A 19,656-nucleotide genomic window follows, 5' to 3' on the forward strand; every position below is an offset into this window, starting at 1 on the left:
CTAATCAAAGCAGCCTCAGATATTTGCTAATGAAAACCAGTTTATTTGTCATCATGAATCCAAAAACTGATGGAACCACTTTGCACATATAGGTGACCACTGATGACTGTATCACATATTTTCATTTAATGTTTATTCTAAGCAACGATCAGGGCATTTCAAACTACACCAAGATCTCACATACTTTATATAACAGTGCCTGTCACTGGGAAAACTGCACACACTTCTTGTGCATGACAGCATCTTTTTGAGATAATAATAATAATAATAATAAGCTCCATTAAATCAATTCTTAGTTTTTGCCCTTCTGTATCATTCTCCTGATTTACCTTCGAGCGCTTTCCTTTTTGCCATTGTTTCTTTTACATTCATTTCAGGTATTTCTGCTTGTTCAAGCATGCAGATGTTTAGCTGTGCAGCTTATCCCAGCTGCTGGGAATAGACATGCATTTAGTTGGCAGACAAATATTGAAATTCAAGCACAAACTCTAAAAAATGGTGCAAAAATATCAAGAATACTAGTTTTAAATGTTTGAAATAAAAGGTAAGCAAAGGTAAGGAAGACATTTAAAACTGACTTGTTATCCTGTGATGGTCCAGACTTCAGTTTGGTCCCTGCTCCTCTGGTCTGTGGTCCTGTCCTGTGGAGGCTGTGATGTGAGGTCTTCATGCTCCTGATGCTCATATTTAAGCTCCGTCCGTCGTGTGTTGAAGCAGATTCCGAGGAAGCCGTCGGCTCGCTTCTCAGAAGGTTTGACATCAGTTTTTTTTTCTGCTAAGTCACTTTCCAGGACAATCCGGAGACTCTCAGAGCTGAGTCAGAGTTACACTGAAGGTGTTTCCTGCCTGCACGTTATATCACATCATTAAATAAGGGGATTTCCTGATCTTCCTTATTATTCACATTTCACAATAACTCTGCGTTTCATACTTGTAGTGAGGCACTTACTCATACATACATTAAATAACCACAAAGCACAGGCACAGGGATGTAAAAGGAAAACAATACTTTAATACTTTTTTCACTCTTCTAGTAGAGAATATCGTACATGGCACATAAAGACATGCTTTCAGAGAAAATGCTGATTGGACAATATTTGAAAGCCTTAAAATTCACACATTTCATTCACACGTTTTGCAAACCACTGTTTGCTGCACTTGGTAAGTGGACTGGCATTTCTAGTGTCACTGACATTCAAAAACACTTCACACTGCACGCATGCAGGGATTTATTTTATTAATAGTGTTTAAGTGCAGGCGGCACAGTGTGGATGGCTGTCTGCGTCTATGTGACAGGCTGGTGAGCTGTCCAGCTGTACCGCGCCTCTCGCCCTAAGACAGCTGAAACAGGATAAGCAGAAGAGAATGGATGGAGCGTGTTTATGTATTACATATACACGACAATATAGTCACCATCACAGGAAATGATGAAGCTGGAAAAAAGTTGCCTTTAGGGCTTTTTAATAGTAAAAAAAAAGCATATAGGGAGCTGAAAAATAGTGGAAAGGAATTTTTGCCCCAAGTAGAGGACAAGTAGAGGAGTGTCTGCAGAGCTTTGCTACAGTAGCACCAAAAATGTGATCAGAGCGCTGTTTTATGCAAATAATGAACATTTGGGCGGTCGTGAAGTTTTTCAGTCCTCGAATGAACACCTGCAGGCTCAGCGGATCCAAATTTGGAAATAAGTCATACGTCTGAGGAAAAGACCTCAGGAATGCTGGAGAGATTAGATGTCTCAGCTTGGGATTGCGTCAGCGCTCCCCTAAAAGAGAGCGAGGAGCAGGGCTGACGGCTTTGTGAGACAGTTTGAAAACTTACAGTAAGTGTTGAAAGATGGCTGCAGGGTGATTTGGGTCCAGGTTCATGTTCACTTCTGATTAAATGAAGGTGGATCATCAGCCTGAAATGAAATTATGACTAAAAATCTTTAAAAAAACAAATGAAGTAAAATTATGAAGAAGAAAAATAAAAGTGTCACCATTTTTCTTTTTAAACTGACACATTTGACATGAACATCCTGGATTATACTCGCAGGACTTTGCTGACTGTTTGAATAACCCCTGAATAATCCAGCCTGCTTATTAATTCATTGTGTGTCTTTGTTTTCTCATGGTGAGTCACGTTGTTTGACCCACGTTCCCTTTCACTTTGTGATTTTAAAGTAGCTTTTCCTTGGAAATGAGGGTTTACAAGCACTTCACTTTTACTGCAGCTTTTTGTGGTGGGCACGAACGTGATGCAGCTCACTCAGTCATCCTGCTCGGTTTGCTGTGAACTTCTGTTCAACATTACTCTGATTCAGCGATTAATCAGATCTGAGTGATGATGAAATTACATTTAAATTTGTAGAGGAAACGTTTCAGGCTGCTGGAATGCCATGTCGTCATTTTCCCTGCTTGGATGTGATTCTTTGGAAGTCTGAGGCTTTTAGCTTCATAATGTTTCAGACAAACACATAACAACCCCGTGTGTCTCTGCCTCTGTGACCAGGACCTGTCCCCTGCTATTCTTACACTGAAGCACACTCTTACACTCTCTTTGTTTTCAGGCCACTGCAGCTGTGTGCGAGCACTTCGGCTGGTGGCTCCTCCGGGAACGTGAAAGAATCCAAAGACACACAAAAAGATGCAAAGCAAGCAGAGAGAGACTCTGTCGCTAGAAAAAACCCAAAGTGAGACAGAAAGACAACGAGATGTCGACAGCACGTCTGCGTCTCCACACTCGTGATCTCCTCTGTGAGTTTACTGTGGATCGCTTTTGCTGCGCTGCAAACAGGAAGATTTAAACGATCTTTATTGTCAACAAAATAAAGTGCAGTCCCTGCAGAGTCAAGAGAAACAGTTTGAATATAATTACAAAAGAATCCAATACGCAAGAGTCATAAACACGATGTCTGCGCAGTATTTGTGAGACTGAATTGGAGGAAATGACTTGTAATTCAAAGCTGCTATTTAGATCCTGTATCTTTTGCCTGATGGCTGCATTTGGGTGTTGCTCCAGAGGAACAGCCGAGTTCCTGCTGTGCAGCTGGGGACCCGCACACAGAGGCAGTAGCACAGGATGCTCTCGATAAACATCGATAGCAGGACACCGGCAGCTTTTGACGGATGTTATTTTTAATGTATTCTATTTTGTTTTGTATAGTATGATATTATTTCTAATCTTATTCTATTGTTGCTGTTCTTCTGTTTCTTAATCTTTGCTGCTCTTAAATTGTAACCGTGATCAAAACATTTCCCACTCGTGGGACTAATAAAGGTTTATCTGGTATTAATTTTCCTGAGGTTTCTCAGGAAATAGAGCTTCTGATTTTCACCCAAAGTAGACACACTGCAGTGCAGTCCTCCAAGCTCCGGGGGAGGTTTACAGAACAAACAGTAAAAAAAAGAACCGGGGTAACAAAGGGCTTCTTTTTTATCCTGGGTCCTCATTCAGCCACAAACACATCAGGAGTGGAGTTGATGGAAATTTGGGTTCAATGTTTTGCATCAGGACATTTCAGTTCATTATGGTAGAGCAGCTGAAACTGTCTCGTCTGAACTTCATTTGATGCCGTTTGTCTAAATAGTAAAAGCAGACAAAGACTCGCAGCAGAAGAGAGCCAGAGATGAAAAATAACTCAGATCACATGCAGTGAGTAAAGAAGAACTACTCATGTGCATCATGGGAATCCCCAGCAGCCTGCGTCTATTGCAGCATAACTAAGGGGGGATTCAGGGTCACCTGGTCCAGCCCTAACTATATGCTTTAGCAAAAAGGAAAGTTTGAAGCCTAATCTTGAAAGTAGAGATAGTGTCTGTCTCCTGAATCCAAACTGGAAGCTGGTTCCACAGAAGAGGGGCCTGAAAACTGAAGGCTCTGCCTCCCATTCTACTTTTAAATACTCTAGGAACAACAAGTAGGCCTGCAGAGCGAGAGCGACGTGCTCTTGTACTGCACTGGAACATCAAAATAAAACAAAATCACAAACTATTCAACATTTCACGAGGAAATCTTTATTATCAGATTGTTAATTAGCAGCTAAATGAATTTCTTTTTTCTTTTGCACACAGATTTTTTTAAGGTTCTGGATCAGCTGCAGTGATCCACAAACATTCGGGGCTCCGATTAAAGTCTGCGGCCCTGGAAAGTTTCCAAGCGGCTCCGTTCCATCCAGACTGTCACCATCAGGACGCCATCTGCTGGTTTTATGGTCCCACAAATGTCTCTGTGGGGTTTTCATCCACGGTAGACACACTTCCATGCAGTCCTCCAAGATGTAGCGCAATGCTGAAATTACATGATGTGAGTAACTGCCTAATGTCGACTGGTCTGGATACAAGAGGGAGTGAAAAAAGAGTTTAACGGGAGAACCGTAGCATAAAGTTCAAAGAGCGAAACAAACAGGCTGCAGTGACACTCTCAGTTTCAATTCAGCTCTTTGTGTTTTAGAGCTTGACTTTTCTCCGTGGCTAGCTAACGGACCAACAACAGCACAAAGACAGGCAGACGGGCCACGCCCGCACGGGAGCTTCCTCTGTGGGACCATGAAACCAGCTTCAGGTGTCAGCAGTGATGTCAGCGTCTGGGACGTCACGTTTAGGTCCTCTTCCAGGTGCTGTGTTTGGGAAATTTTCCAAACATTTCCTTCAGCTTCACAGTCTGAGGTCACTTCCTGTTTCTCAGGGCCTGCTAAGAGTTCCCAAAATGCTAAGCAGCAGCAGCAGCAGCGTGAGGTGAGGTCGTGTGTGCCCTGCAGATCCAACCAGCAGCAGGTGAACCCCCTCCCTGTCTGGGATCATGGTTTGGGCATCCTGCAGTGCACTGACAGCGGCCATGCTGGAGTTCAGGTCTCCGCTGGCGATCAGGTCGAACACGCAGGCCTGATAGTAGACGTCTCGAGCTGGAAGCAGAGCCGCGCAGTGGTCCTCAGCGCTGATGGCGGTGGACATCAAAGGGTCTGATGGTGGTGGGTGAAGCGTGTTGAGTCTCTGGGAGGGGGGGCAGCCCCACACGCACAGCTGGAGGTCCTGCTCAGGCCTGAACGCCTCAACGACGCCACGTGGCGAGAGGACTGAGAGGCCGAGCGAGCGGCCGCTCTGACGCACCACCAAGACCGTGCCGACGTGCACCGCTCGGATCTCGGCGTGCCGGCCGGGATTCAGAGACCGAACCGTGAGGCTGCGATGACCTCGCCACTCGCCGCTCCACATCGAGCCGTCAGCGAAGGCGGCGGGGACGTTGTCCAGTTCGGCCTGGTACAGCTGCTGGTCGATACACTGACGCCAGTTCTTGAAGATGATGGTGATCTGAGAGGAAAAAGAAGACGTTAAATGCCGTTTTCCATAATAGCTCTGTGATTATTTTCATTTTGGGGTCGTAAATGTTTATTTCTGCTCACTGTTACATTTTTATTTGCTGTTATTGGGACATTTTGTCAGTTTTCAGCATGTCTGACATTCATTTCTCTCTTTTCACAGTAAACTGCATTTTGTGCACTGGGCTGTAGTTTGAGCACAATGCGACGGCGCTCTATCGGTCAGCCCTGCAGCAGACTGACGGCATGCAGGGTGTACCCCACCTCACCCTCTGCTCGGATCCCCCCCCCTGACCGTAAGTTGAGGTTTACATGAGAAGCTGATGGTGCATTTGACTGCTCCTGTAAGTGTCAGCACTCACCTTGGTGAGAACTGTGGCGTACATGCCTCCCCTGGCTGGTGAGCTGGTGGCTTGTACGTACAGATACTCATTGTCAATGAGAGGCCACGCCCCCGGAACGGCACATGTGTGGAAGTCATTGTTGAAAGTTCTGATGTGCGGGTCTCCGAACACGCTGCAGTGCAGGTATTCGGGTGTCTGCCCCTCCCTGCTGAAGAAGCTCCTCTCATACAGGCAGGTGTCCCCCGACAGCGTTTCAGCAGGGGGGGCCCGGGGCTGTGCCGTGGGCCCGACCCGGGGGCAGCGATGCTGGATGAGCAGATCTTCGATTCCTTGGACCGCAGAGTGGTAAGCGAGGTCACCACGACACGCTCGCGACAGCCTCTTGGTGCACATGGCGTACGAGCGCAGGGCGCTGCAGTAACCGGCGTTCGCCGCCTGCCTGCTGACAGCTGCTGCTCCTCCTCCTGCTGCCCCGCCGCCGCTGCCACTACTGCTGCTGCCCAGGTCCAGCGTTGCAGCCACAAAATCCGAGTTACACCTCAGGATATGACAGGAAGCTGTAACTGATAAGAAGGAGAAAGTGTTTAGCATAAACAGGCTTACGGACACTCGAACTAGGGCTCCCACCATGCAGCAGTTTTCACATTTGCCTGATCAGCAAATTCTGGAAGGAGATACAAATCCCTCTGGAATTGCATCAGGGAGAACATCAGAACTGCTGTGGCAATCCTTTGTGAATAAAGGAGAAGCTCAAAGTAGCTTCTTCTTATACGGGGTTGACCCTGGAGACACAAGTGGACACTGGAACTGCAAGTTTTGCCACGTCCACATTGACTTTTAGACTTTTACCGTCACAGTTCTGGAGGTTGCTGAAAACCAGCTTCATGCAAGTGAAGCCAAATAAGGAAAAGCTATCCTGGGTGTACTGAACTGGCTTCCTAGTTTAGTCTCCAGGAGCCTGTAATACAATAATACTGCAGTCTCAGCATTTTCTGGACTGAAATGATGTGAAGAATAAATATAAAAATACATTTCAAATGTAGGACTAGCTTACTTTGAAATTTGATTTGGTAAATGGTAAATAGACCAGACAGGTCGCATCACTAACAGAGAGAGAAAGACAACAATGGGCACTCACACTCACACCTATGGACAGTCCAGGTCTCAAACTCTCGGCCGCGGGTCACTTGCAGCTCCCTTAACCTCTACTTGGTGTGAAGAAATATTTTTTTAATCATTATTCAAAAATTCTATTAATATGAAGGCAATATGAGCAGAGTGCTACAGGCATGGGCAGTGTAGTCCGTGCTGCAGGGAGCATGGACTGCTGTTATGTGTCTGTGAGCGAGGGAGGGAGAGAAAGGAAAAGTACGAGCTGTCACCGAGCAGAAACGGGAGCTGGAAGCATGTAAATATAATAATAACCACTGCAGCCAAGAAGAGAGCCTGACGAGCCCAGCTGTAAGTAAGCTGTTAAGACTCGACTGTACACTGTGTTCCTGTTTTCCTCCGAAACAATAAGCAGCCTTTCAACGCCTCTCTCTGTCTCTCGCTAGCAAAGTTGACCCAGACAACAAAGTAAAGCTAGTTTTCAGCTACGAGCCCGACGTATTAGCCAGAGGTCTCTTTACTACCGTGGCGATCGTGGCTCAAGAGTTGGGAGTTCGCCTTGTAATCGGAAGGTTGTCGGTCTCGGTCGTTGTGTCCTTGAGCAAGACACTTCACCCGTTGCCTACTGGTGGTGGTCAGGACGGCTGTGGCTACAATGTAGCTGCCATCACCAGTGTGTGAATGGATGGATGACTGGATGTGTAAAGCGCTTTGGGGTCCTTAGGGACTAGTAAAGCTAGTAAAGCGCTATACAAATACAGGCCATTTACTATGGCTCGGAGCCGCGCACCTGTCTGAGGTACAGTAAAGTACAAACATGTTGAGGGATTGGCTGTGTTAGTTCAGATTAATGTGTACACTGATGTCTGCATTTTTATTTTGTTAAGTACGAACAAAATGATAGAAGTGCTGCCACGAGGAGAAGGAGCTTTGTTTAGTTGGTGGACCAATGAAAGGCTTCAGTTAGTTGAGAAAAGGAGTGAGAAAACAATTCACGTTTGCAGTTTTGTCGTGTTATACAATATTTGAAATTTATTTGAAGCAAACAAACAAAACACTACATTTCAGGAAATATCAGTGGGTGGTTTCTTGTTTGTTTGATTTTTTGTACTACTTAAGCACTAAAGTGGTCCTCCAATGAGATGACGGTGCCAGCAGCGGCCCACGGCTCATTTGAGTTTGAGACCCCTGGTATAGAATCACCATTAACCTAACCGCACTAACTGCATGTCTTTGGACTGTGGGGCTGGGAGAGGACCCGTACATGCCACACAAAACAAGGATTTGAACCCAAGACCTTCTTGCTAACCACAGTGGTTTAAAACTCTTTACTGCTTGCAGTTAAATTTAAAAAAACAACAGGCATACAGACACATCTGAGCATCTAAGACAAAGACTGTTTGGGATGCATTTCCAGCCATACATCCGTGTTTGATGGATCTTCCAGGAATTCTGCTATTTTCGGGAGAACTGGTCAGCAGGTGGTGCTTTCATACATGCTGATCTATGACAGAGTCTGCTCTGGAGCAGGTGTGGAGTGGTGTTGTTGCTCGGAAAGTCCGAAAATTCTAGCAAAAAATAAATCTTCAGGAGAAAAACACAAGCTTTTAAGAATCCAATGGCACTCTGTCTCTCTAATGGGAAGCTTTTATTTTGAAGGCCCTAAGCTGCTGCTAAAGACTGATACCTGAGACATGCATTGATTAATGCTCAGCTGAAAGGCTGCTGGTTAAAAATCCATATTCTTACATGTTGGCAAATAAATATTTAAAGGATCAAAATAACAGTTTGTGGTTATTATCGCTAATGGCTTTCCACTTCCTGTTGGGCTCTCAAGATGAAGAACTCTCCTGTTTTGTCTGTAATGTACTGGGCAGTCTTTTGTTTATCTCTGTGTGTGTGTGTGTGTGTGTGTGTGTGTGTGTGTGTGTGTGTGTGTGTGTGTGTACCTTCAGGTAAAGAAACCTGGATGAGCAGCAGAGTCAAGTGGATCCAGCACTTCCACAGCAAGGCAGCCCAGAGCGCCATCAGCAGGCTCACAGCAGGTCGTTCAGTCAATCAGCACCAGTCTGAAAAATGCCACAGACATGTGCCACACTCACCTGTTAGCAGCCAAACCCTGTAACCCGCCTCCACTTGTAAATGAGCTGGTTCGTTTGCTCTGATAAGGATTTCTGATCATGATGATGCTCTGAGTGGGAACTGGTACCTCTCTTCCCCTCTCATGATGCTACTCAGCATGATTCACTGGCAGGCTCATGTGATAATTAAATATTACAGTCCATCAGTGATTTCACTGCACATGAGTTCATCTGTCTGATTGCAATCATCATTCTCTTTAAAACTGATCATCAGAGTTCGTATTAATTCTGTGGTTGACTGAAACCAGTCACTAACATAATTTTGACTTCCAGGTAGGGGTGGGCGATATACACGATATATGATAAAAACGATATAAATTTGGCCAACGACAGAGATTTTGACTATATCGCTCTATCCCGATAGCGCATGTTGATGACGTCACCAAGCGGCGCCTGTTTTGGTTGAAAGCATCGCAGCGGCTACAACCATTATCATCTGCAAATGATGGCGGGCGACAGTCATAGCAAAGAGGTGAAGCACTTTTGAAATGTGGGGAAAGCCAAAAACTGCGCTTCCTCCACTTCCGTAACATTGATTCATTAATGTTGAATTCTCTCGCAGCTGCTCTGTTCCCATGTTGTTGCAGTATATTAATAACTAACCTCGTATTGTGGATGAATGCTCTCAGTTGTTCTCCTGACTGAAGTTGCCCCGTGTACAGCATCCTGCTATGCGATTGCATTTGTCCCTGACCACCAGAATCCCGCACGTTAACCTTTATTGAGTGGAAAAAAAGTTGGCTTCATCCTCCAGCTTCACTGTGCTAATGTTATGCTAACATAGCTGTGTCGCTAGCAATCACGTAGCACAACATTATATACCAGGTAGTCCAACTTCAGTAACCCTGCAAACCCACTGCTGTTTAGTTTCCTGTCTTTATGTTAGAAGTGACAGCAGAGCTGTACGTTTGAATTAGTTTCAAAAATCTGCAGCCAAAATCAGTTCGAGGTCAGTAAGCACAACCAGAATTCATACATAAGGAACACTCTCGATTTTTGAGAAAATTAAAGGATTTTAAGTCCTTATAGTGTGGAAAATACGTTATACAGAAGAAAAGAATATATTGCGATATATATCGTTACCGCACGTGCTTCAAATTATGTCGCGATATGGCTTTTAGGCCATATCGCCCAGCCCTACTTCCAGGCATGAATCCCTCCTTTCAGCCTTTTTGTCTCTGAGTTGGACATCTTTTATATAAACTATTCATGTGAACAAGAATTCAGATAGACATAAAAAACAAATGCACTGGGATGTGTAAAATTATGATATTATTTTATGCCATGTTATACCCCTAATTAAAGATTGTGAATTATTATGTAGTTTTAGTTTGCATTATTCTCCTGAATTAGAAGAAGCTGATAACTATTGCATTAGTTAAACTGATTTGCATTACATTAAATTGCTGACTTGTTGTGAATGAATGATATTGTTTTATGATGCATTATATTGCTGAGTTATAAGAAATACTGTTCGCAGAAGGTTATTGTCTAATTTGTCTGAGTAGAAGAGAACAGAGTGTGCTGGAGTTTTCTGCCCCATTTCAGCAGGAGCAGATAAACAGGGAGCCAAGGTCGTAGCTTAGGCGCTGTGTGAGAGAGAGCATGTGAATGTTTAGGCTTTTTATGATAAGGTGGAGGCACCAGAGGTTATAAAAGTTTGAGCAATGCTCCACCATTTTGAGATTTTGAGGCTGTCTGCATCAGTGTCCCTTTTTTGTTTTTTTTCTTTATGCTTGATTACAGGCTGCTTTGTCGGCCCGGAAAAGCCGAGGCTGACCCTGGACTCCTGCTCTCCCCTCTACCATCTTTGCTCTCTCCTCTACCATCTTTGATGTGACCCTGACTAAATGCTAAAGCAGCTGAACCCGCAACAACAACTTGAAAATGTCAACAGTGCTGCAGGAAAATGATCTCATGCAGCCCAGCTCTGGACTGATGTCATGCTTGGAGAAAACTCTCCTGAGTTTCTCTGATACACCGGCTACATAGGGGATGACAGTGTTGTTGAGTCTGTCGTTCTTATCCTCCCTCGCTGGTGTCTGATCTTCTCTTCTGATGCACAGAAAAGAAGATGACGACATCCTGGTGTACTTCAGACCCAGCAACACACTCAGACAAAACCTGGTTCACCCGAAAGACAAAACTCCTAAACACAAACTTCACAGGACAAGACTCAGCAGTCCATCTGCATCTAAAGGTCAAAGGTCACTCTTTCGAGGATGCCAATGTTCACATTTTGGACAGAGAGGACAGATGGTTTGAAAGAGGAGTGAAAGAAGCATCTATGTCCACTGTGAGCGACCATCTTTGAACAGAGGCGGGGTTTACGACACCAACTCTCTGCCATCTATAATCCAGTTTTGAGATCCTTCCCAGACGCCTTAACGCCCACTCACATCCTGGGCCAGCTGACCTCAGGAATTCACATGATAGGGTGGGGCCAGGTTTCACAATGAGCTCACCTGATTGTAACCCACACCCATTTTCACCCCTTGGCTCATGTGATTAGGTGGAGGATCATCAGAGGGTCCTTTGTCCCTCTGTGGGGGGAAACTCCCACTGGGTTTAAATCTGGGACTCTCCACCATTTGACCTTAGAACTGAAGAAGCTTCTCAGATGATAGTCATGTGCTTTTTGTATGCGCTGTGGTGTTTTTTTTTCTGTTCTCAAACTGATCTCCCTGTTGGAGCTCAGTCTGGGGGGAGTTCTTTTTTCTCCTCGTCTTTCCTCATGTTGTGCATTTTCCATTATTATACCTCTCTGACCTGATCGTCTCCATGAAAGTGTGCTGACATCCTGCATCTGTGTGGTTCTCCAGCTGCACCATGGCACACAAAAAGGCACTTCAGAGGATCATTATTATGGCCCAAAACATCCTCTTCCCTCCCTGAAGGACCTGTACAGCACTCGCTGTCTCAGGAGGACACGCAGCATCCTACGGGACTGCACACACCCAGGACAGCGGGTGTTTACGCTGCTGCCGTCTGGCTGGAGGTTCAGGCTGCTGAGGTCCCGGACCAACAGACTCAAGGACAGCTTTTACAACAGGGCGACAGCCCTAATCAATGCTAACAGCTGACCTGATTGGCTACATCCCTGGACTTTTTGGGTGGGCAATAACAATAACAATAATAATGTGCAATAAACTTTCACTCACTCTTTTATTTTTTATTAAATCATTACTTTTTTTGCTCAAACCTTTCTTGCACTTGGACAAATCCACTTAAATTCCTCTGTTGTGTTTGTTGTGCTTAGTTGTGCTTATGCCAGCGTGGGACATTTTCCAGTTCCATTGTACTATTGTGCTAAGCATGACTGTGCAACGGAAACAAAGAGTTATCTTATCCTATTCATGAAAACCTCAGGAACGGAAGAATGACCAGTTCCTGTACTGTGAGTCAGCCACCAAAGACTCCTCTGTGAAAGTGTCCTGACTTTTACAGCAGAAAAAAACAACACATTTTGAGCCTTGTGCAACAATGTTTGGGGCCTTCGGTGTGAGTTTCCCCCCCTCTAAACAAATATACAGACGGATCTTTTCAAACAGCGATTCACACATCTGAGGATAAAACATAAGAGTCACATTCCTTTTTTTGACTTTCTGTGGAATCGTGTGACTGTTTTCTCACAGTAACACAGATGTGACAGAGCGCCACCATCGGGACCTTCAGCTCACCTGCATGATGCTCGCTGGAACCTTCTTCTTCTCCAGGAGCCATTAGAAAACCTGCACACACAAATGTCACATGACTCGTGATCACCTGAACGATTCTTTAACATTTTTTCAACCCTTTGATTGATTTTTTTATGTCATGGTCAACTTAGCCGAAGCTGCACCGACACTTTCACTTTCACGTTCATGGATTCCATTCCTGTTACATTCTTTTATTGTCTGTGTAGTTTTTGGTTGTCTGCATTTTTATTATTAAACGTGTTTTTCCAGTCTGTGATTTATATCACACTCTGGCAGATGACTGGACCTCCCCGAGTCTGGTTCCCACTGATGCCAAAGCGCTTTCTCATACGGATCGTGTGATTGTTGGGGTTTTCTGTTTACTCACCCGTGAGCTAACTGTTGTTGGCATTTGATTTGCTGGCTTGAAGGGGAGGGGCTAAAAACAGCTGTTTTCTCTGTTCTCTCCAAACCACATTTATTGTCCCATTTCTCTCTGTTAACGTTATTTATATGTTCAATGCAAATGCTGCTTAAAAAATGTAAGCAACTGATTATCTTTTGTTAATTAATGATGATTTATCACTTTTATCTGTTTCACGCTAGTTTTTGTGGAATAAAGAAGTTAAAGATTTGGTCAGAAGCTTTAATATGAGGCCTACCTGCTCAGAGTTGGTCCTCACTGATAAACTCAATAACAAAATTACTTTAGATCCTTAAATATCCTGTTTCTGCAGTTTCCTCCAAGTTAAGCAGATCTAAGTATTAATAAAAGAACGATAAATATTCAGCCCGAGTGATTCATTCAGGTCAACCTGCCTCCTTTTTTTCTCTCTGCGCTGTAAAATGGACTCTTGTCTGTTTGTCTGTGTTTTTTCCTACAGAACAAACAGCAGCGGTCAGTGGGCGGGGCTTACTGCGATGGTTCCACACAGAACTTTGCGGACCGTCGCCTACACGTCGTCCCCGTGTGCTGTTAGCAGGAGGCAGTGTCAAAAATACGTTGAACACCTCAATAAATGATTGATGTTGTTGCCTGTTCCGTTGGGTTTTAGCTGCCACCACAGATCAACCTGAAGGCAACTAGTTTGTTCAAAAACCTCCACAAACACATGAAGTCAGCACAAATGTGGAACTACTTCAGTGCTTCATAAAAGCAGCAAATAAGGAATAACGGTGTCACCAGGTCTGACCGGGAGACGCTAAGGCTGTGACTACAGAAAGGTGACCAGACTGCTCTCTGGAGTTGGTTACTGGGACACACACACACTTGGGAATGTGGGAATGAGGGGCCTCAGCAGGGGCCCCCGGGTAGGTTCCAAATATGTGACGCTGAACAGGGAGCATGCCGGCTGTTTCCAGCATTTCCAGTCTTTAAATTGAGCTTTGGGGGCTTGAAATTGATCCTCAGTCAATCAAAGGATTTATATAAAAACACTGAACTGGTCCTTTAAAATAATGACCAGCATGAACGGTGACAGACAGCTGTCAGCTGACCTTTAGCCCTCTTTAACAGCTGTGTGTGTGTGCGCGTGAGCTTGTTGTACTCGTCTGTTTACACAACTGCATGGTGAGGACTCGACCTCCTGTTGATAAGCGAGTCCCTATAAGGTGAATGATTAAATCTGAAGGTGTGTCCTCGGTTTAAGGTCTAATGCGATACATTAATATTAATATGCAACGTTAGGTCTGCTGCAAATGCTCCTGGTCAGCGTCCTGTGTTTCCAGTAATGCAAACGTGACTGTGTGTGTGTGTTTTGGAGTGTGAGGCTAAATTTAAACCTCAGTTGCTCTGCAGAGTTACAGTCACACAGGCTTATAAATACCCACACACAATATGAGCAGTTTATATGTATGAGCACACACACACACACATACTGGGAATATTTTTTGAGCATGAGTCTCACTGGTCATACTGGTCACAGAATTCTACCCAGGCTGAGTCACAGGTAATTTGTTCGTGTTTCTCACGTTTTCATCGCTGGTGTCCGAATGTAAAACGCAACCTTTACCAACCCTCTAATAGCCATCAGAGTAACGTCTGTGTGACCGGCGGGTTTAAAAATCCAAAGGATGTGATTGTTGTGCTCTTCAGTGTCTCTCGTCTCAGTGAGCATTACTAGCTGCCACTAACTTTGAAACAGGGTGAATGACTCTCTGCACAGAGAAAGCAACACTGAAGGGTTAGAGAGCTGCCCGCTGTGTTGGGGCACAGCTTAATCTATACCAGAAGCTTCCTCACGTTCTTGCCTTTCACAATAAAAGCAGTTGACAAAATGTACATTTTGGTGATACACAAATGAATAAAATGTCTTATGAAAGTACGCCAAAGCAGTTTACCTTAAAACTCATGATTAAAATAAGAATATTAAGAAATATAGTAATTAAAATTTTCTTGTCTTTGTTGTTGGACAAATGCACTAAAAACACTTTTGGTAAATAAACAGAAATAATTTGGATAAAGTCTTTGGGGAACTACTCTGGAGAAGTCAGACAATATCTGCTTTCATAGCAGTACTGTGGTGTGCTGCGAAATCACACGCAACCAGTTTACAGTGAAATCGCGTAACTAAAGTGTTTTCTGTTGGACAGCAGCTGCTAATTATTAAACCACATGAATTCACTTCTGCGAGACTGTATTCATCAAACAAAAAGTGAAAAAGTGTGTCAGGGTTTAACAATTACACCAACGTGATGGTGAAACTACAAAGAGTCTCACTTAAGCCATGAAGGCGATCGTGGCTCAAGAGTTGGCAGTTCGTCTTGTAATAGGAAGGTTGCCGGTTTGAGCTCCGGTCGTTGTTTCCTTGGGCAAGACACTTCAGCCGTTGCCTACTGGTGGTGGTCAGAGGGCCCGGTGGCGCCAGTGTCCGGCAGCCTCGCCTCTGTCAGTGCGCCCCAGGGTGGCTGTGGCTACAATGTAGCTGCCATCACCAGTGTGTGGATGTGTGTGTGAATGGGTGGATGACTGGATGTGTAAAGCGCTTTGGGGTCCTTAGGACCAAGTAAAGCGCTATATAAATACAGGCCATTTACTATAGCCAAAAGAAGAAAAACATAATTCTATATTTTTTATACTTTTAGAGCCTGAAATGAAATTTGCTAGAGGTGTGAACAAAAAGTTTTCCATAATTCATATTACAGTCCAAAACTACATGTAGGTGGTTTCTTCAGTGTAAGAAAAACTCTGTTCTGTGACGTCTGGAAGTGTTAGAGGTGATACTAAACCATAAATATTCAAATGCTGCTGAAAACACACAATGATTTCATATTCTTTATGTTGAAGGTAAATTAGCGATACAACCTCAGGTAAAATCCTAACAAATAATAATAAAAATCTGATCCAAGTTTGTAATTTTCTAATTATGTACTTTGTTTTTTGTCTCTTACCTTCTGCCGGTTCTGTCCGTCCATGTCTGCAGTTTATCGAAGGGAAATCGATCCGAGCTCCTGAACCTGCTGCTAAAGGTCTCGGTCCAAAACTCTCCTAGACTCGACTCAGATCTCAGACTCAGTCCAGGTTAGTGTCTGAGGATCGACCCACCCCAGGTCCTGGTCTGGAACTTGTGGTGCGTTCACACTGGGAGCTTCAGTTGTTCCTAAATAAGTCTGCAACAACCACCTGCTGCACGACAACTGTCCTCGCGCGCACACACACACACGCGCACACACACACACACACACACACACACAGCGACAGTTTATTTATATTTCAGACCTCCATAAGTCAAACTCTATTTGCATCCTGCTGCTGTTTTACTTGCTGTTCCTTTTTTCACATCTTTATAAGCATGCATATGTGTGGCTGACATATGTAGATAGAGCATTAGATGTAGAATATGAAAAGTGGCTGCACAAGACTTTAAGCTTCTTTTTGTACAATGCAGTGAAAGAAGTATAATTTTACTACAGTACAAAGTGTTTAAAATACATTTTATTTTAAAGTAAGCTTTAACATTAACCATATGGAGTACGATATCTTTATTATGCAGATTAGTCGAGGAAGAAAAAGTATAAAGTGTTTTAATGTAGACATACCTGCTGCTAGGGGGTCAGCTAGCTGGGGACACAACAGGCCACCCCTGTGAGGGTAATGAGGGGGAGGGCCGGTGGTGCTGGGGGCAAACGCGGTTCCACGTAGCGGCAGCAGGGGGCAGCACTGTCACTTTGAGGATGCAGAAAATCACCTGCTGCTGTTTTAATGTCATCGTCATTCAGACTTGCGGCTGATGACGTCAGAGCTTAGGCAGGTGGGAGCTACAATCAAACACTGCGTCTGCAGGTAAACACAGGTGATTGGCTCCTGCTCCATCGGCCCTGGGTGAAGTTCTGCGAGTGTGAACGAGGATGTAAGCGAGTGCAGATGGACGCTGCCGCAGGGCTTCCCAGGTTAAGTTGTTGGCCCTTTAAGCGTGAAGCGGGGCCCCTCTACGCCTCACTGAGCAGCTCCCAGAGCCTTTGTTAGTGTTTAGAAGTGGGGGTTTGTGGGTGTGGGTGGGGGTTCGGATTAAAACCAGCACTGACTGACTGGGACCCTCCACAGACCTGAAACAACAAGGCGACATGGACAGGCAGAGGGAGGCTGCACAGAGGTGAGCTCTTCTTCGTTTTCGCTTTTATCACAAGAACCTGAACTCATCACGTCAGCATGTGACGATGATCTGGTAAAAATAACGTCAGGAGGGAGAAGCGGAACCTTTTAAACACTCGTCATGACTCGCGTCTCTGTGAACCTCAGAGGCGAAATGTTAAACATCCAGGACATCCAGGAGCTCCTAACCGCGGATGGGTCAGCTGAATCACAAACAGCTGAAAGGAAACTCTATACCCGCCAGAAAAAGTGCGTTTTTATCAAACGCTTTTTAATCATCAGTATCTGAGTGGCTGCTCTACATTTTTAGGGGGGGGGGTTCTACTTCATTAGTTTGTTATAATATAATTGTGATGGCTAAATGTTTATAAATGTTTATGTCCAATCGGAAAATGACTTTTTGCATTGAATATAAAACTCATCATTTTCTGTATAACATGTTCATTTAGTTTTTATAACATCTTTCGCTGGAAGATGTTTAACTAAAAGAACAAGTTGTTAAGTACAAGTGTATTTATCAAGGTACAAAAGTGTAAAACTTGTTTTCAGCTGTGTTTTTCCTCAGTGTTACCGTTTAAAATAAATTAAAGATAGCGACATGTGTTCCACAGACAACTTTAAAGAAAGACGTGTGTAACCTTCACACACACACATAAATCCTGTGAAGATCCCTTATGTGTCACATGCGGAATCGCAATCCTAACTTTACTTTTCTCTTATTTACCTGTAACTTTCTGTAAAGTCATGATAACTAATGGACGATAAATAAGTTATAAGTTGTATTACTGGCAGCTGAAAGTTTTGTGTTTGGTTAAAAATTAAAAACAAACAAATAAAACCTGATAAATGTACAACAATCTTAAAATTAACGTGTAGCTTTAAACAAAATAATACTGCATAATATTGCTACTCAGATGCATGCATTTCTGAGTTGTATACAATTACTATTATTACATGCAGTAATCCAAACTTTGTGTGTTGAAAGCAAAGTGTGCATCAGGGTTTAGTCTGAGGAGAGATTAGGATTAATGAGCTTGTTCAACAATGTCAGCTATGATGTAATATCCTCTGTAGTCACGGAAACACGGCTGTGCGTTTCAGGGTGTGTGGCGAGTTTCCTCCCGGGGTCGGGCAGGTCCGGGATGTGGTGCGCTGTTGTCATATCTCCCCTCCAATATTGCACTCGTCCCGGCCTCCCCGGCCCAGGGGTCACGACCCCGCCCCCTCCCCTCCAGGCCAGCGAGAGAGCAAAAGCAGCGCTGGAGCTCAGAGACGAGGTAGATTACAAATCACGAGCTAACCCACAGTTTTGTCCTCCACGTTGTTACGAAGTTTAAAAGCTTAAACAAAAAGCTTTCATCGTTTCATTTCCAGTGATGAGGCCGCCTGACTGAAATAGCTCCCAAAGCTTAAGAGCAACGATGAGACGTGGTGGATATTTAGCCTGAGCAAAGTGTTTAGCTTGTTTGGAGACGCAGACAGCTTTCACGTCATTAGAGTGACGCTGCCTTTACGTCATCAGAGTGACAGCAAAGCTGTGCGGCAGAGACGAGGCTGCACTTGCGTCGCTGTGATATCAAACAGCTTGTTGGGAAAACAAAGGCTGATTCTTTTAACGCCTCTTTTTCACACACCTGTTCCTAAATACATTTTGCAGTCCATACATTTCTTTTTAGCAAAACATGGCACCAGAGGCGCCTTCAGTGATGCCACTTAGGCTGCGTTCACACTGCAGGCGAAAGCGCATCAATCCGATTTTTCTGACCCTCTGCGACCATCTATCCGATCATGCTATGACAGTGTGAACGGCACAAATCCGATATTTTCAAATCCGATCTGCCACTTTCGTATGTGGTCCTGAATCCGATACATATCCGATGTTTCAGAAAGCGACTGCTGTTTGATGGTCATGTCGCATTAAATCCGTCTTTTACGTCACTGACACAAGACAGACGCTAATTATCTGCTCCGGAGAAGACATCGCGAACGCTTCCTGTCCATCCGGTGAAACTGTTGGTAAGACAACGTTGGAGAAACGTGAACATTTTATTTGTCCTGTATAATCTACAGCTATCCTTTGAAGCAGCGCTCCTCTAAAACAGCAATAAGGATCATTATTAGGTTATTTACATTATTATGTAAATAACAAAATAACTTAAAGCAAAAATTGGGAAACGTGAAGTCCGAAGTCTTTATATTAAGGCCATCAGTCAAACATACTGTTGCTCTGGGTCTAAACAGAGCGCGTTGTGTGTGACGTCTTCTTTTGCGCATGCGGGCCGCTTTGAGCGTTCACACTGGAGCGCGTTTGCTGTCGCATTTTATTTGTAGTGTGAACGAGCAGACAAAAAAATCGGATTTGATCAAAAAATCTGAATTGAGCATCAAGACCTGCAGTGTGAACGCAGCCTATGAACAGCTGCTTTCTGCTCGTGGCTTCTTACGCGTCCTCCAATGCAGAAACACTGACAGCAAGAAGAAAGCTGCTCGTCAGTGC

General features: G+C 44.3%; 1 protein-coding gene across 8 annotated transcripts; it reads right to left on the reverse strand.

Annotated features, from left to right (window-relative positions):
• Positions 1 to 3,978: 3,978 nt before the first annotated feature.
• Positions 3,979 to 18,381, reverse strand: hjv (hemojuvelin BMP co-receptor). Of its 8 annotated transcripts, none has more exons than XM_085472404.1 (6): positions 16,607 to 18,381; positions 15,959 to 16,204; positions 12,572 to 12,622; positions 8,700 to 8,819; positions 5,659 to 6,203; positions 3,979 to 5,288 (listed from the first exon to the last, which is right to left on the reverse strand). In XM_085472404.1, the coding sequence occupies exons 4-6, from the start codon at positions 8,776 to 8,778 to the stop codon at positions 4,662 to 4,664; spliced, it is 1,251 nt and encodes a 416-aa protein (XP_085328530.1). In that variant the 5' UTR covers positions 8,779 to 8,819; positions 12,572 to 12,622; positions 15,959 to 16,204; positions 16,607 to 18,381; the 3' UTR covers positions 3,979 to 4,661. The 8 variants fall into 8 exon arrangements, with proteins under 8 accessions (XP_085328530.1, XP_085328532.1, XP_085328534.1 ...); XM_085472406.1 differs by lacking the exon at positions 16,607 to 18,381 and adding an exon at positions 9,495 to 9,607 and having other exon boundaries at positions 15,959 to 16,228; XM_085472408.1 differs by lacking the exons at positions 15,959 to 16,204; positions 16,607 to 18,381 and adding exons at positions 9,495 to 9,607; positions 13,231 to 13,464.
• Between the last annotated feature and the right edge of the window lie 1,275 nt (positions 18,382 to 19,656).

The sequence above is a fragment of the Copadichromis virginalis genome, linkage group LG11, assembly GCF_057382275.1.
Source record: "Copadichromis virginalis isolate Kocher_CV1m ecotype Utaka linkage group LG11, C_Virginalis_male_GT1.1, whole genome shotgun sequence".
NCBI classification, from domain to species: Eukaryota; Metazoa; Chordata; class Actinopteri; order Cichliformes; family Cichlidae; genus Copadichromis; species Copadichromis virginalis.